Source organism: Microcaecilia unicolor, chromosome 3 (assembly GCF_901765095.1).
Source record: "Microcaecilia unicolor chromosome 3, aMicUni1.1, whole genome shotgun sequence".
Classification (NCBI taxonomy): Eukaryota; Metazoa; Chordata; class Amphibia; order Gymnophiona; family Siphonopidae; genus Microcaecilia; species Microcaecilia unicolor.
The window spans coordinates 246,342,311-246,359,436 of record NC_044033.1 but is presented as its reverse complement, the minus strand read 5'-3'; the positions used below and the strand labels follow the sequence as shown (position 1 = coordinate 246,359,436).

The following is a 17,126-nucleotide window of genomic DNA, read 5'->3' as shown; positions in this document are numbered from 1 at the left end:
CCCCCATGTTCCCTCCCCCATGCAGCATCTTTCCCCTATCTTCCCTCCCCCCCCCAAGCAGCATCTGTCCTGTCTTCCCTTCCCCTGTGCAGCATCTTTTCCCTATCTTCCCTCCCCCACAAGCATCATCTGTCCCCTGTCTTCCCTCTCCCTGTACATCATCTGTCCCCCGTTTTCTCTCCCCTGTGCAGCATCTTTCCCCCCATCTTCCCTCACCCCTGTGCAGCATCTATTGTCCCCTTCCTTTCTTTCCCCCCATCTTCCATCACCCCTGTGCAGCATCTATCGTCCCCTTCCTTTCTATTTTCTACCCACAATTCTCCTCATGCTTCTACGGGTTGCCAGCCAGCAGCAACAGCGATTTCTACACACTGCCTGCCATTCAACAATCTCCTTGCAGCCGCTAAGCACTAACCCGAAAGCCTCTCCTCTGCTGCATCTTGACTGGGCAGAAACCGGAAGTTGCAGCAGAAAAGAAGCTTCCAGGTTAGCGCTTAGCGGCTACAAGGAGGTCGTTGAGAAGCAGACCACGTGTGGGAATTGCTGCGAGCCTGCGACCAGCAGAAGGCAGCAGCTACTCGACCCTACTTGTCCCTCTAATTACCGACCCATCTCCCTCCTTCCCTTTCTCTCCAAATTACTTGAGCGTGCTGTTCACCGCCGCTGCCTTGATTTTCTGTCCTCACATGCTATTCTTGACTCACTACAATCTGGTTTTCGCCCTCTCCATTCAACCGAAACTGCACTTACTAAAGTCTCCAATGACCTATTACTGGCTAAATCCAGAGGTCTCTATTCCATCCTCATTCTTCTTGATCTTTCCGCTGCTTTTGACACTGTTGATCACAGCATACTCCTCAATACCCTGTCCTCACTTGGATTCCAGGGCTCTGTCCTTTCCTGGTTCTCTTCCTACCTCTCCCTCCGCACCTTCAGTGTTCACTCTGGTGGATCCTCTTCTACTTCTATCCCTCTGCCTGTTGGCGTACCTCAGGGTTCTGTTCTTGGTCCCCTCCTCTTTTCTATCTACACTTCTTCCCTTGGTTCATTAATCTCATCCCATGGCTTTTCCTACCATCTCTATGCTGATGACTCGCAAATCTACCTTTCTACCCCTGATATCTCACCTTGCATCCAAACCAAAGTTTCAGCGTGCTTGTCTGACATTGCTGTCCTATAAATGTACTCACTCTGCTGCTCCCCAGTATCTCTCCACACTCGTCCTTCCCTACACCCCTTCCCGTGCACTCCACTCCATGGATAAATCCTTCTTATCTGTTCCCTTCTCCACTACTGCCAACTTCAGACTTCGCGCCTTCTGTCTCACTGCACACTACGCCTGGAATAAACTTCCTGAGCCCCTACGTCTTGCCCCATCCTTGGCCACCTTTAAATCTAGACTGAAAGCCCACCTCTTTGACATTGCTTTTGACTCGTAACCCACTTGTAACCACTCGCCTCCACCTACCCTCCTCTCCTCCTTCCTGTACACATTAATTGATTTGATTTGCTTACTTTATTTTTTGTCTATTAGATTGTAAGCTCTTTGAGCAGGGACTGTCTTTCTTCTATGTTTGTGCAGCGCTGCGTACGCCTTATAGCGCTATAGACATGCTAAATAGTAGTAGTAGTACTTAAGAGACACTGCTGCTGGGTGGGCCCAGGCCCACCCGTGGCTATGCTCCTGGCTGTGTGAGTCATTTCATGTCATTTCCGTTCAGCTTTTCTTTTGAAGGAGTTATCGTATTTAGAACATGGTTTATGTCCCATGTGACAATTACACAAAAAAACTAGGAATAACCAAACAAAAACCAGAGTGAGGAACACCTTAATTATTACCCTACTTTGAACATTACAAATCAAAGTACATATGCACCCGAATCAACACACTTTATCTGTGATAATGGAGGAAAAAGATCTCAGGAGCGGTAGAAGCTCTGAAGATCAGTGGCTTAACACACCTTACAGACCAGCGGCAGTTCCGAATTGCCAAGCAGCAATAGGCTTGCTGCACTTTAGCAAAATGGTCCCTTTATAATTTACAAATGGGTATTTTAGATTATTTAAACCATTTTTCTCTCCGGTGAGACCCTATAGGCCATTGCAGCTGGGCTTCACGTCTAAAACAATTAGAACATTTAAATGGTTTCTTTCTTGTATAACTCATTATATACCATTTGCATCTCGGCCTTTGTAACCAGCAGGGACTAGTCCATCGTAAACTCACAGTGAGGTTTTACCTCTTCTCACCACATCTGTGATGGGGAAGTCTTACCCAAAAAATTCTCACACAACCAGCTGTCAAATTCAGCAAGATTCTCTTTATTTTTCTTACTTCAAGCAGCAGACAAAAATCATAAGCAAGGGCAGGGTGCAAGCAGCTACTGAAACATAAAAGAGAAAGATCAGGAGGGGAGCTCAGCTAGGGAAGATAAGACTCCCCTCAACCTAAGGGTGGATCCCACTTTTATAGGTCTTCTATCTGTCCTCTCCTTCTCATTTGCCTATCTGTCTTTTTCACCTATCCTCTCTCACCTAGTTTCCATCCCTCCCAAATTCCATAACCATCTTTCCCATCTTCTAACTTGTTTCTGTGTCATGTCCTGCTACAGTTTTTTCTCTAAATTCCTAACATTGCAGAGACAGTTTGCTCCTGGTACCTTCCTTATCTGCTTAGAATACAAGCTTAGAAGCAGTGGTAATAATGAACAGAATAAATGTTAAAGTACATATCTCCATACAGGCTTCCCTTAATGTAATTCATATATGTAAGGCTACTATAATTCATATTTTTTTACTGCTGAAATTGCCTTAAGACATGGAGGAGTAGCCTAGTGGTTAGTTAAACAGACTTTGATCCCGGAGAACTGGGTTTGATTCCCACTGCAGCTCCTTGTGACGCTGGACAAGTCACTTAACCTTCCAGTACCCCAGATACAAAAAAGTACCTGTATATAGTATGTAAACCACTTTGAATGTAGTTGCAAAAACCACAGAAAGACAGTATATCAAGTCCCATTCCCTTTCCCAAAACTATGTGACAGTCCTCCACAATCCCTCTGTTCAGTTCTTCCCAGTTGTCTATCCAGGTCATTGGCCTGCTCTGACCTTCTTCTCTGAGAATAACACCCTATTTTTTAAACATTTATAACATCTTGACTATTTAAATGGTTTGTCTACTGTGATTTGTTGGAGGCCGAGTCAGATCGCTCTACCCTCTAAAACATTACATTGTAAACATTTAAATGGTTTCTCTCCCATATGAGTCCTTTCGTGCTTATTCAATTGGCCCTTATTATTAAAACATTTATTACATACTGAATATTTAAAGTTTTTTCTTCCCTATGAAGTTTTGTGAACTTTCACCTAGACCTTCCTTCTGAAACATTTATCACATTTGGAACATTTATGGTTTCTCTCTCATATGAGTCCTTTTGTGCCATTTCAGTTGGTTCTTCCTCTTGAAACATTTATCACATTCAGAACATTTAAATGGTTTCTCTCCTGTATGAGTCATTTTATGAAGTTTTACCCTCGTCTTGGTTCCAAAACACATATCACATTCTGAACACTTAAATGGTTTTTCTCCTGTATGTGTCCTTTCATGCAATTTCAGCTTGCCTAAGGTAATGAAATATTTCTCACATTCTAAACATTTAAATGGTTTCTCTCCTGTATGAGTCATTTCGTGATGTTTTACCTCACACTTGGTTTTGAAATGTTTATCACACTGTGAACATTTAAATGGTTTCTCTCCTGTATGACTCATTTTATGAAGTTTTACCTCAGCCTTAGTTCTGAAACATTTATTACATTCTGAACATTTAAATGGTTTCTCTCCTGTATGAATCATTTTATGAAGTTTTATCGTGGTCTTACTTCTAAAACACTTTTCACATTCTGAACATTTAAATGGTTTTTCTCCCGTATGAATCATTTCATGACGTGTCACACCCATCTTAGTTCTGAAACATTTATCACATTCTGAACAGCTAAATGGTTTCTCTCCTGTATGAGTCATTTTATGAAGTTTTACTTTGGTCTTGGAACTAAAACACTTATCACATTCTGAACATTTAAATGATTTATGTTCCATGTGACCTATTTTATGCAGTTGTAGGTTCCTTTTCTCACTGGAACATTTATCACATTCAGAACGTTTACATGGTTTTTCACAGTTTCCAGAGTATCCAGATGGATTAGTTTTGTGCATACCTTGACACTCATGAACTTCAGTCCTAAGCCCGCTTATATGGTGCTCAATAAAATTGGAGTCGGTAGTAAAGGTTTCCCAAACATCAGCACTTTTAAAATCTCTCTCACCTTTGAGTCTTCCAGGTTGTACAAGTCTTGGAAAACAGCTACAGTTTCTCTTTTGTCTCTCTAATCTTTCTCCTTTCTGGGCTGCTGCTTTCTCACTGGTTGGTATTATGCTACTGATACCTCCTTCACAGTCTGCTGAAGGATCTATGCTGTCTCTGGAGGAGTCTTCGTGTTTCCATTCCTCTTTCTGCTGCTCATCGCACATTCTCACTCTTTCATTCTCATTCCCAAATCCGTCATCTGTTGGATAAAAAAATAAGAGTATGAGCATTAATTCTACAGCTATGGAAAAATGACATACTTAAGGCAGGCAGGAGCGAGGAGAATGTGCTCCAACCCCAGAAAATCCACTGGAGCACCAGGGCTACAGGCAGAACCTATGTGAGCCAGCCGGCACCTGTGTAATCCTGGGCTCCTCTCTAACACCTGCCCCTAGTGGTACTACCTGCTTTAATGCCACTGAACATTGGGGGTTAGGCAGCCACAGGGGATTGTTGAGAATATCGTCTAGTAAATATGAAGGCTCAGTGCTGAGAGTGTACAGATCTACATAAGTATTGCCATACTAGGACAGACCGAAGGTCTATCAAGCCCAGCATCTTGCTTCCAACAGAGGCCAATCAGGTCACAAGTACCTGGCAAGATCCCAAATCAGTACAATATGCATTTTATGCTGCTTATCCTAGAAATAAATGGTGGATTTTCCCTAAGTCCATTTTAATAATGGCTTATGAACTTTTCCTTTAGGAAGCCAGCCAAACCTTTTTTAAACCTCGCTGAGCTAACCACTTTTACTACATTCTTTGGCAACAAATTCCAGAGTTTAATTACATGTTGAGTGAAGAAATATTTTCTCCAATTCATTTTAAATTTACTACTTTCTAGCTTCATTTTGTGCCCCCTAGTCCTAGTATTTTTGGAAAGAGTACACAAGCGATTCACGTCTACCTGTTCCACTCATTATTTTATAGACCTCAATCATATCTCCCCTCAGCTGTCTTTTCTCCAAGCTGAAGAACCCTAGCAAGTACGGTGAAATTAGGCCTTACCAGCTAATTTTCTTTCCTCTAGACCCTCCAGACCGGTCAAGACGCGTGGGTTATGCTCGCCTACCAGCAGAGGGAGACTGAGAACACTACTTTCAAACTATGTACATATAACCTGTGCCCAGCCCACAATAGCCAATAAACACTTAGCAAAGCAGAGAAAACCCCTGCAACAGAAACTCTGAATCTAGAAACTCCTGTACCTGGAAAAACCAATAGCCAAACACCAACAGTGTGCTCAGACAGACGGAACGTCAAGCGCCCCCGCTCTGTAAATTATTATAGTCGAAGAAAACTCTCCGACCCACAGAAAGTGAAGGAATAGTCATAGCAGAACACGGCTCAAATACTTCTGATACTGACAATACTTCTGATAATCAAACGGGCGGGCTCTTGACCGGTCTGGAGGGTCTAGAGGAAAGAAAATTAGCAGGTAAGGCCTAATTTCACCTTCCTCAGCGACCCTCCAGACCGGTCAAGACGCGTGGGAAGTACCAAAGCAGTCGAAACTTAAGGGTGGGACACTCCAAAAGCAGAAGACAGCACAGCCGCTCCAAAACACGCATCCTCTTTTGCCTGGTCATCAATCCTATAATGCTTCACAAAGGAATGCATGGACGACCGTGCCGCTGCCTTACAAATATCCTGCGGCGGAACAAAACTACTCTCCGCCCAGGAAGCAGCAACCCCCCGAGTAGAATGTGCCTTAAGTAACGGGGGCACCGTACGCCGCTTCAACAAATAAGCTGAGGTAATAGCCTCCTTCAACCACCTAGCCAGAGTCCCCTTGGAAGCCGCAGCTCTTTTCTTGGGGCCTCCAAACAAAACGAGCAACCTATCCGAAGCCCGGAATTCTCTCGTTCTGCTCAAATACGACCGCAAGACGCGGCGAACATCCAACTTAGCCAACCGACGCTGAGAGATATCCCCCGAATGATCCCCCAACACCGGTAACGAAATCACTTGATTCACATGAAACGCCGAAACCACCTTAGGAACAAAGGAAGGAACCATACGCAAAGTCACTTTCTCTTTCGCAAAAGACAGAAAAGGCTCCCTACAAGACAACGCTTGCAGCTCTGAAATTCTACAAGCGGAGGAAATGGCCACTAGAAAAACAGTCTTCAATGTAAGATATTTACATGTGATGGACGCCAATGGTTCAAATGGAGGACCCACCAGAGTCTCCAAGACCAAATTCAAATCCCAAGGCGGAACCATCGGACGACGGGGCGGCCGAATCAACTTCACGGCCCTCAGGAACCGCCCCACGTCCGGTGAAGCTGCCAAGGAGACTCCCCTAATCTTACCTCTGAAACAAGACAAAGCGGAAACCTGCACCTTCAGGGAAGAAAGCGAGAGCCCCCTGTCCAAACCATCCTGCAAAAATTCCAAAATTTCCATCACCGAAGCCCGCAAAGGGACAAAATTCCGTTCTTGACACCAATTCTCGAAAATGCGCCACACCCGCACAACGACGTGGACTTCTTACGTGACCGCAACATCGTATCAATTACCCTGGCTGAGAAACCCTTCTTTCTCAAACTGTGCCTTTCAAGAGCCAAGCCGTAAGCAAGAATGGAGAGGGATCGGCCCCTGTACCAGTCTCACCCGAGGCCCCAGGGGAAGCGGATCCTGCACCAGCAAACACATCAGATCTCCGTACCATGGCTGACGAGGCCAATTGGCCGCTATCAGAATCACTAAGCCGGGATGACGACCGAACCGCTGCACCACACGGCCCACCATCGGCCACAGCGGAAACACATAGAGCAACTGCTGAGTCGGCCACGACAGGACCAACGCGTCGAGACCCTCGGCTCGAGCATCTCTTCGACGACTGAAAAACTGCGCGACCTGAGCATTGTCGGCCGACGCCATGAGATCCAACACCGGCCGACCCCACTGCAACACTATCCGCTCGAACACGGAGGGATGGAAAGCCCACTCTCCGGGATCCAACGTGTGCCTGCTCAGATAATCCGCGCGGACATTGTCCACTCCTGCTACGTGGCCTGCCGAGAGAGCCTGAAGATGAGCCTCTGCCCACCCCAGCAACTCCGCCGCCTCTACAGCTAATCCTGGACTCTTCGTCCTCCCCCTGTCGATTTACATAAGCGACGGCCGTGGCATTGTCGGAAAGAACTCTGCCTTGTCTTCTAACAGACTCTGGAAGGACCGAAGAGCCAACCGAATTGCTCGCGTCTCCAGGTGGTTGATGGACCAAGACGCCTCTTCTGACGTCTAACGCCCTTGAGCCACCTGCCCTAGACAATACGCCCCCCAGCCTGACATCCCCCCAGCTCGCATCCGTGGTCAGTATCACCCAATTTGGCACATCTAGCGGCATACCCTTCGCTAGATTCGGAGTGTGGAGCCACCAGCGGAGGCTGCGCCGAACCAACTCCGGCAGCGCTAGCCTCTCCTCCAAACACTGGGACTGAGGGGACCAACAAGACAACAACGCTCCCTGCAACTGTCTCATGTGGGTCCTAGCCAAGGTACTACCTCTAGTCGCCGCCATCAGGCCTAACACCTGAAGATACTCCCGCACCGAAGGTGCCCTCTGAGCTCGGAGATGACGGATCTGAATCTGCAGTTTGGAAATGCGAGGAGCTGTCAAAAACACCTGGCCTCTCTTCGTGTCGAAACGGACTCCCAGATATTCTAGGGACTGAGACGGAACTAGGTGACTCTTGGCCAGATTGACAACCCAACCCAGCGACTGCAAAAAGGTCACCACCCGGGCAGTAGCCTCCTCGCTCTCCGACTGTGTTTTGGCTCGAATTAACCAGTCGTCGAGATACGGATGAACCAAAACGCCCTCCAACCGTAGAGCCGCTGCCACAACCACCATCACCTTGGAAAAGGTGCGAGGAGCTGTAGCCAGGCCGAACGGGAGCGCACAAAACTGAAAGTGTCTCCCTAACACCACAAAACGAAGAAAACGCTGGTGCGCCTCTAGGATGGGGATGTGCAAGTAAGCTTCTGTCAAATCCAAAGAAGTCAGAAACTCCCCTTCCTGAACCGCTACAATGACAGAGCGCAACGTTTCCATCCGAAAGGAAGGAACCTTTAGACCCGCATTGGGTGGCGGAGCAGGTGGGGTGAAGAGGGGTTGGTGGTTGGGAGGCGAGGATAGTGGAGGGCAGACTTATACGGTCAGTGCCAGAGCCGGTGATGGGAGGCGGGACTGGTGGTTGGGAGGCGGGAAGTACTGCTGCGCAGACTTGTACAGTCTGTGCCCTGAATAAGGCAGGTACAAATCAAGGTAAGGTTTACACATATGTTTGTCTTGTTGGCCAGACTGGATGGACCATGCAGGTCTTTTTCTGCTGTCATCTACTATGTTACTAAAATGGGCCGAAAGGAATCCTCTTTCTTTGGAACCACAAAGTAAATGGAGTAACAACCCGTTCCTCATTCTCCTGGAGGAACAGGCACCACAGCGCCTAAACCGATCAGATGCGACAGAGTGTCTCGCACTGCTCTTGCCTTGCGCCTTGAGTGACAAGGAGAGACGAGAAAGAAATCGGACAGAGGACCGTCGAACTCCAGCGCGTACCCGTCTCGCACTATCTGCAGCACCCATTGGTCTGACGTGATCTGGGCCCACCTCTGGTAAAACAAGCGTAAGCGAGCCCCACTCGAACCAGAGGCTGGACCCCCAAACCATCATTGCGACACACGGGACGTGCCGGCCGCTCCCGAAGAGGCATCTCGTCCCCCTCCGGCGGCCACCACGAAAGGACTGGGTGCACCTAGAACAGGTACTGTGTATTCACCTTAGGATGCAGCTCTCTTCGCTCCTGGAGCTTCCTCCTGGAACCTCTCTGATCTGTTCAGCCTCAGGGCTTTAGCTTCCTCCTGCCCCTCTGACTCAGGCTCAGCCTCTGCAGCCTAGCGCCACCTGCTGCAAGGTGGCTGAACTATATCAGCCTCAGCCTTGGCAGACTAGCACCATCTCCCGAAAGGCTTATTTTCAACCTCTGGGACATACGGATTAGTCTGTACCTGAGCGTGGCAACAGTTTGTTTCAAAGATGGGAAAGACACGGAGGGCATAATCGAAAGGGACGTCCCCAGGCGGGGAAACCCGTATTATCGAAACAAGATAGGCATCCATCTTTCGTTTCGATAATAAGGTCAGGGATGTCCAAATCATTAAATTTAGGTCGTCCTTAGAGATGGTCATCCCTAGACTTGGTCGTTTCTGATTTTTGCCAATAATGGAAACCGAGGACGTCCATCTCAAAAACGACCAAATCCAAGCCATTTGGTCGTGGGAGGAGCCAGCATTCAGAGTGCACTGGTCCCCCTGACATGCCTGACATGCCTCCGCTGCAGTGGTCTTCAGAAATTGCTCCCAGGTACATAGCTCCCTTACCTTATTTATTTATTTATTTTGGTACATTTATACCCTACATTTTCCCACTATAGTGAGCACAATGTGGCTTACAAAATTACAAAGGATTACAATGCATAGAGGGTAGTGACACAAAAGTGAGTAGGTCTGGAAAGAACAAGAGAATAATACAAGGATACTTGTGTGCTGAGCCCCCCAAAACCCACTCCCCACAACTGTACACCACTACCATAGCCCTTATGGGTGAAAGGGGGCACCTAGATGTGGGTACAGTGGGTTTGTGGTGGGTTTTGGAAGGCTCGCTGTTTCCTCCACAAATGTAATAGGTGTGTGTGTGGGGGCCTGGGTCGCCTGTCTGAAGTGCACTGCAGTACCCACTAAAACTGCTCCAGGGACCTGCATACTGCTGTGACATCTGAGGCTGGAATACAGACTGCCAGGACATATTTTTACAGATGTCTTTTGAGGGCGGGACGGGGTTAGTGACCACTGGGGGAGTAAGGGGAGGTCATCCCTGATTCCCTCCGGTGGTCATTTGGTCATTTCAGGCACCTTTTTGAAGCTTGGTCGTAAGAAAAACAGGACCAAGTAAAGTCGTCCAAGTGTTCATCAGGGACGTCCTTTTTTTTTTTTCCATTATGGGTCGAGGATGTCCTAGTGTTAGGCACGCCCAAGTCCCGCCTTTGTTATGCCTCCGACACCTCCCCGTGAATTTTGGCCGTCCCTGTGACGGATTGCAGTTGGGGTCGTCCAAAATCGGCTTTCGACTATACCGATTTGGACGAGCCTGCGAGAAGGACGTCCATCTTCCGATTTGTGTCGAAAGATGGGCGTCCTTCCCTTTCGAAAATAAGCCTGATGGTCTTCTCTATTTTGGTCATTTTATAGGAGATGACCAAATTCTACATTTTGGAACATTGGAAAGGTTTTGCAGACCTGATCCCACCCCTGGGATACCCACCTCTATCCGTGCCTCCTCCATCTCCACAGACAGTTTAATCTGTGCAAAATAGGGAAATAGACAGTGGAACAAGAAGAGGAGATGACAACCTTTTATCCCACCAGCGCTGAATTCCTGAATTGTACCAGCTGACTTTAGTAAAGATGTGCAGGAGCAATTTTATACTTACTTGTTATATAAGGATGAGTCTGTTCAGACATCTCTGATTCAGGATGATCCATGAAGGGGAGATCTTCCTCTTGTTTAATACTCAGTGAGAACACAGATGTTACAACTGGAAGGTCTGTGATGAGAAAACAAATTTACAAGGATTCACCAAATATCTGTTAATACTAAATTAGGAAACTGATTTTAAGTGTCCAAATGTTTAATGTTAATTACTCATCTCCTGTGATCTAAAAATGAAAAAGCCCATTAAATCCAAAACATTTACTTACTGTTGATGGAGTCATTTGGATTTTCTTTTCCCTCCCACTCAAATTGTTGAGTGAAATATTTCTCATCTTCCTTTTTAATCTTGAATATAACATCAGGATTAACAATTGAATAACCTGTTAATAAGAAGTAGGAAAATTAATTTGAAATTGTATTCGTAGAATCCCTCGGGAGGTTCCCTCTGCTTCATATTTTGATGGAGCAGTGTGTGATGTGTGCATGGAGGTCTGTGTATTTGTGAATGTACAGATATCTCAGGTTGTGCGTATTTGTCTGACAAAGCTTGGAGAGAAGAGGCAGCAGTGGCCCGACACTTGATTAAGATTATATCACAGAGGTTTTCTGGAATAGAGAATTCCCCTCCTAGGTGGAGGCATTGCAGATGCCAATCTTCTGGTTACCATTTAGAAGGGTTACATACTGTTCAATATAATTGACTCATGTGCAACTGATATGTCATGACCTTATGCAGAAGTCTCAAAGGAAATCTGAGAGGTAAATACTTTCTCTGGTCTTCTGTGCCAAAATATTTTGAATAGGAATGGGAGAGAGACTCCTGCTGGTGTTGTGTGAAGCCTCTAGTTTAAGGTCTACATTTTATGTTACAACAGAGAGCAGCATCTTTTGCAGATCCTGTAGCAGTGGAGTCTTTCAGAGGCTCCTATTGAATATGGGATGGCATCAGAAGCCAGGATTTAAATTTCAGGTGCCCATGGTATCTAGTGTATGTTCCTTCCTATGGTAGGCCTGTTGCTGGGGCCTACACCTGACATTGCTCAGTTTGGTTCTCACATGTTAGCCTGCCAACTCAGCATCTTGTGTAACAATCAGTGCTTTCTCAGGAGCTGAGAACAGATACTTCACAGATGCACATTTGGCTGCAGCTGAGTATGTTTTTCATATAAGGTGGATGTAACCTTGGGGCGTGCTGAAAGACATAGTGAGCCTAAGATGTCCAGAAATGTTTCATTTGTGGGGCAAGAGACAGAGAAAGGACACAAGGGTATTGTTCTATGCCCTGTGACTAACTACACGCTGTGCACACAGAACTGATAGCTAATTAGCCAATGGCCACCGACTGTCCACGTGAACTCACATCAGGAGACAGTGACATAATACAGGAATATCCATATATGGCACAGGCTAATTTCTGATTTCTAGTTTGGGAGAAATCACATGATTTATGAGAAGTGAAACTTACTAAGGTTATATATGTAATGGTTGGGACAATGTGAGCTGAGCAGTCTTTTTGTTATTCAGGATTCATGTTTGGCTTTCTGACAACCTGCTCCAGAGAGATAACAATTATTTTGTATATTGGCTCTGTGAGATACCAAGATAATTATTGGATGCGCCTGAGTCTAAGTTTTCTCTCTTATTTTTTTCAGCCTATGAGGCTGTAGTGTTTCCCCTCCCTGTGGGGGCAAAGGGATTGGGAAAACACACTAGTTCCTGTGATTTTTACACCACTGATCCCATTATGTGCTTGTGTGGTAGATGACAGAGAAACATATTTACCTCGTGAGATGAGGATGTCATGAATCTCCTTGATGACTTTCTTGTACAGCTCCTTCTGCCTTTCTCCCAGAATGTCCCACTCCATGTCCAAGAAATAAGCAGCGACATCCTTGAATGTGACCAAGTCCTAGAACAGCAAACAGGACACCCTACATCAAAATGTAATTATTTTTCATTTCATTTTATTAAATATACACCCTCCTATCAACATACTTCTAGATGGTTTACAAGAAACATATGTAATAGTTCACATAAAAAGAAACAATAACAGAAACAGAAAATCTTTGAAAATAAAAATGGGAAAGCAGAAGAGAACAGCCAAGTCTTTATCGTTTTTCAAAACATCAAATAATGCTACTCACATCGCAACTTCAAGAGTAAACTGTTCAAGTTGTGTACATCATAATAAAAACACACTGTGTCATGGAAGTTTTATAACCCACAGCACTGCCAAGAAGAACGAAGATTTCCAGAAGTAAGACGTTTAAGTTGTGTGCGACATTTTACTGGTGTCCAATGAAACTCCCTCAGAATGGAAGAACTACGCATTAAATAGGAAATGCTATAAACTAGATGCTGCATACGTAAATGCCTAGAATACCAGCATTTCAGTGTGTATGTGTCGTGGTACCTGCATAACTGCTAGCAGGGAGCCTAAGCGCTATTCTGCAAATACCAAATTACATAGCGTGTACTTGCAAGGGAGCAACACAACAACAGACAGGACTAAGCACGTGACTTATAGAAAATCTCATCTAGGTGTCTGCACTTACGCCAGCTCTATGGCTAGTAACACTGAGCATCTAAATGTGAGTCGTGCCGATCTCAGGTTAAGCCAGTATTGTATAATGGATCCCAGTCACTTAGAATCTGTTTTGGAAAAGGATCCTACTGCTCTATGTCAGCCAAACCTAAATATACAATATTACAATAATCACATTTAAGTAAAAATCAGCAATTCAGTCAACATAAAAAATCATCTGACATACTGAAGATGAAGCAGCAAAGTTAAAAAAATACATAACAAAACCTGTGGCCAAAATGTCAGCAGAGTCGAGAACTATTCCTAGATAACAGATTTTATTCTGAATTGGAATAGGTTCAAGAAAGGAGGGTAAAGACAAAAATACAGAAAAGAGCACAGCTGATCAGTAGGTACCACCATCATCTCAGTCTTTTAGGCCATACTGACCACATTGTGCTGAAATCTCACTAAAATGCTCAACTATCTGTGACTGATGAGAACCAGGAGACTTAGAAAAAGGTGCAGTTGATAATAAAAAAAACTGACAATATTCTGTCACAAAAGATCACATAAAGAGGACAAATAGATGTCAAATAATATAGCAGAAAACACAGAACCCCCCCCCCCACCCCCCGAGACACCCCCCCCCCAATACTAAACCACTGTGACTGGCATTGAATATCCAGTTTATTTTTGGCTAGTTTCAACAACTGGCCGATATTCAGCGCTGACCAGTTTAGTTGAAACCTGTCAAAGATATTCAAGTTATTCACGTGGCCAAATATGGCTGCCAAACTGGCGCTAAAAAGCTATATAAATTAATATCCCAATAAATAAATATTGTGCAAAATAACCAACTAGCCGTTAACTTTCAGAGAGTCATGGCCGGCCATGTTCCACTGAAAATTTACAGATAGCCGGTTATTGGGCATTTATCTGGCCAGGTGCCGATCCTGGTCAGTTCAATGCCTTTGAGTGTCAGGGGGAGAGAGTCTAAGTGTGTGAATGAGTGAGTGTATTGTTGCTATTATCAGTCTTAAAGCTGTTCAGGAAGGACAGAGATGGCAGAAAAGGGGGAGATTTGTCACCACAGGCTATGTTCGTCAGCAAATGATTCACCCTATGCAACAATTAATTTGCAGTTCAGTGAGAAAAACACAACATAAAAGCATAAAATATACCAAATAATCTTAAGGCCCTTATATTACTTTAGGTATTCTTACTCTCTTAGCATGTTTGAATAACTAAACAATTCACCAATATTGAGATGCAGGCAGCAATCTAGCAGTAAGATGTTGCACTTAATTCAAAGGCTGGATAGCACCCATGTATGCTTATCTCCCAGTTGGTGAGAGATCACAAGTGTGTACTCAGTGCAAAGAGCTCCTGGTTCTCAAATAATGAGGCTGATTTGTCAAGGCTAGAGTACCAGATTTGGAAGCACTGAAGCAGACACAGAAGTATATAGAGGAGACCAAACATGGACATAGTAGAGAAGTCCCATTTCTAGTCTGGCAGCCTCTGTACTATCTTGGTAGCGAGATCATCTAAAAAGGAAATTTGGTGAGGCAGAAATGATCCAATAGCCACGATCTCGCACTGAGGATGTGTCTTCAGGAGCTTCTGCTAGGGAGGGAAGGGAAAGGATAGCGTGAAGAAGGCAGATCTCACACATCACCTAGATAGAATTTTAAACAGTGATGGGGAAGCATGTTCCAAAAAGATGTGCCACACCTTAACCAGGGCAGAATCAGGCTGTTTAAAAGGAGATGCAACAACTTTTAAACTAGAACATGGGGGAAAGGAAAGCTGACAGTCGCTCAGGAGCAGATGGACTGAGATTAGGTATCTTTAAAGGATACTATCAGAACAGTGAAGTAAGGGCACCTCGATGGGGAAATTGAAACAAAGGCAGAGGTAGGCCAGATGCCTTCAAGGGAAGAGCAGATGGAGAGTGAAGACTGCTAATTATCCCTGTCAACTACTTAGCAAGTTGTAAATACAGTACGGACAAAAAACACACTTTGAAATGTCTGTATCCAAATCCTAGAAGCCTGAAAATAAGAAGGGAGAGTTAGAGTATATTGCACTTAGGGGCCCTTTTATTATGCCGCAGTAAGGCTACTGGGGCAATGGCATATGGCAATCTGGCTCTATCGTTGGGCACACCATTTCCAGGCTGGATTATGTTTTGGGGTGCAGCAGCGAGGGCAGTGGTAAAAGAAGGTCTCGGCACATGGCATACCTGTGCACTGATATCACCACAGGGCCCCTGATCTCTGAAAGGAAGATAACCAATGGAACACTCTGAAATCAGGATCCAAATTATATCACCATGACAGCTGATTAAACTGGAGGGTGGTAGAACTATATATTAAAGAGGAAATTGAGTGAAACAGGATAAAAATTCAGCAGGAAACAGATTGCAAAGTGGATAGAGAGAAGTCAGAAATAGTGAGAGATACAGGGAAGATCATAACAATTCATAAAGGATGAAAAACAATAGCTACTAAAGAAGATGAAGGAAAGAGAGAGAAACATGGATAAGGGTGAGGGAGAATAAGAGAAAGAAGAAATGAAAAACAAACAAAAAAAGAACACAAAGACAAAAAGTAAAAATAAGAAAAATAGAACACATTGAGGGGCATTTTCGAAAGGGACGTCCAAGTTTTTATTTGGACGTCCTCGCAAAACATCCCCATCCAGGGGCGGGGAAATCCGTATTTTCGAAACAAGATATACGTCAATCTTTTTTTTTTGATAATATGGACAGGGATGTCCAAATCCTGAAATTTGGTCGTCCCTAGACTTGGTAGTTTCTGATTTTCACAGATTTTCGAAACCAAGAATGTCCATCTCAGAAACGACCAAATGTAAGCCATTTAGTCATGGGAGGAGCCAGCATTGGTAGTGCCCTGGTACCCCTGACATGCCAGGACACCAACCGGGCACCCTAAGGGGCACTGAGGTAGACTTCATAAATTGCTCCCAGGTACATAGCTCCCTTACCTTGTATGCTGAGTCCTCCAAAACCCACTCCCCCCAACTAGATGAACGGGGGCACCCAGATGTGGGTACAGTGGGTTTGTTGTGGTGGGTTTTGGAGGTCTCGCTGATTCCTCCACAAACATAACAGGTGAGGGGGGGAGGGGCTGGGTCCGCCTGTCTGAAGTGCACTGCACCCACTAAAACTGCTCCAGGGAACTGATACTGCTATGATGGACCTGAGTATGACATCTGAGGCTGGAAGGACATATTCTGAAAGATGTTTTTTGAGGGTGGTAGGGGGTTAGTGTTCACTGGGGTAATAAGAGGAGGTCATCCCCGATTCCCTCCGGTGATCATCTGGTCATTTCGGGCACCTTTTTGTGCCTTGGTCGTAAGAAAAACACGGCCAGGTAAAGTCGTCCATGTGTCCGTCAAAGACATTCTTGTTTTTTTTTTGATTATGGGTGAAGGACATCCAAGTGTTAGGCACGACCAAGTCCCACCTTCACTACGCCTCCGACACGCCCCCTTGAACTTTGGACGTCCTTGCGACGGAAAGCAGTTGAAGACTTCCTAAATCGAGCTTCGATTATACCGATTTGGACAACAAGAGTTGGAAGTCAGAGGCTGTGATTATAACACCTCATTCTCACTATCCCTGGTCCAGAGGAGGCATCTTTCTTATAGGAAAAGTTTGTATCACCTCATTACTAGCTTTAATCGAAGCTTCATCACATGCTTCAGG

At 45.1% G+C, this 17,126-nt stretch overlaps 1 protein-coding gene across 1 annotated transcript in view; it reads right to left on the bottom strand.

Moving 5' to 3' along the window:
• Positions 1 to 2,993: 2,993 nt before the first annotated feature.
• LOC115466400 (oocyte zinc finger protein XlCOF22-like) overlaps positions 2,994 to 17,126 on the bottom strand; it is a 206,651-nt gene continuing 192,518 nt past the window's right edge. Inside the window, exons 8-9 of the mRNA XM_030197601.1 lie at positions 10,865 to 10,978; positions 2,994 to 4,563 (exon numbers count right to left, since the gene is read on the bottom strand). Coding sequence (XP_030053461.1) covers positions 3,407 to 4,563; positions 10,865 to 10,978 — 1,271 coding nt within the window. The 3' untranslated portion in view covers positions 2,994 to 3,406. The remainder of the gene's footprint in view (positions 4,564 to 10,864; positions 10,979 to 17,126) is intronic.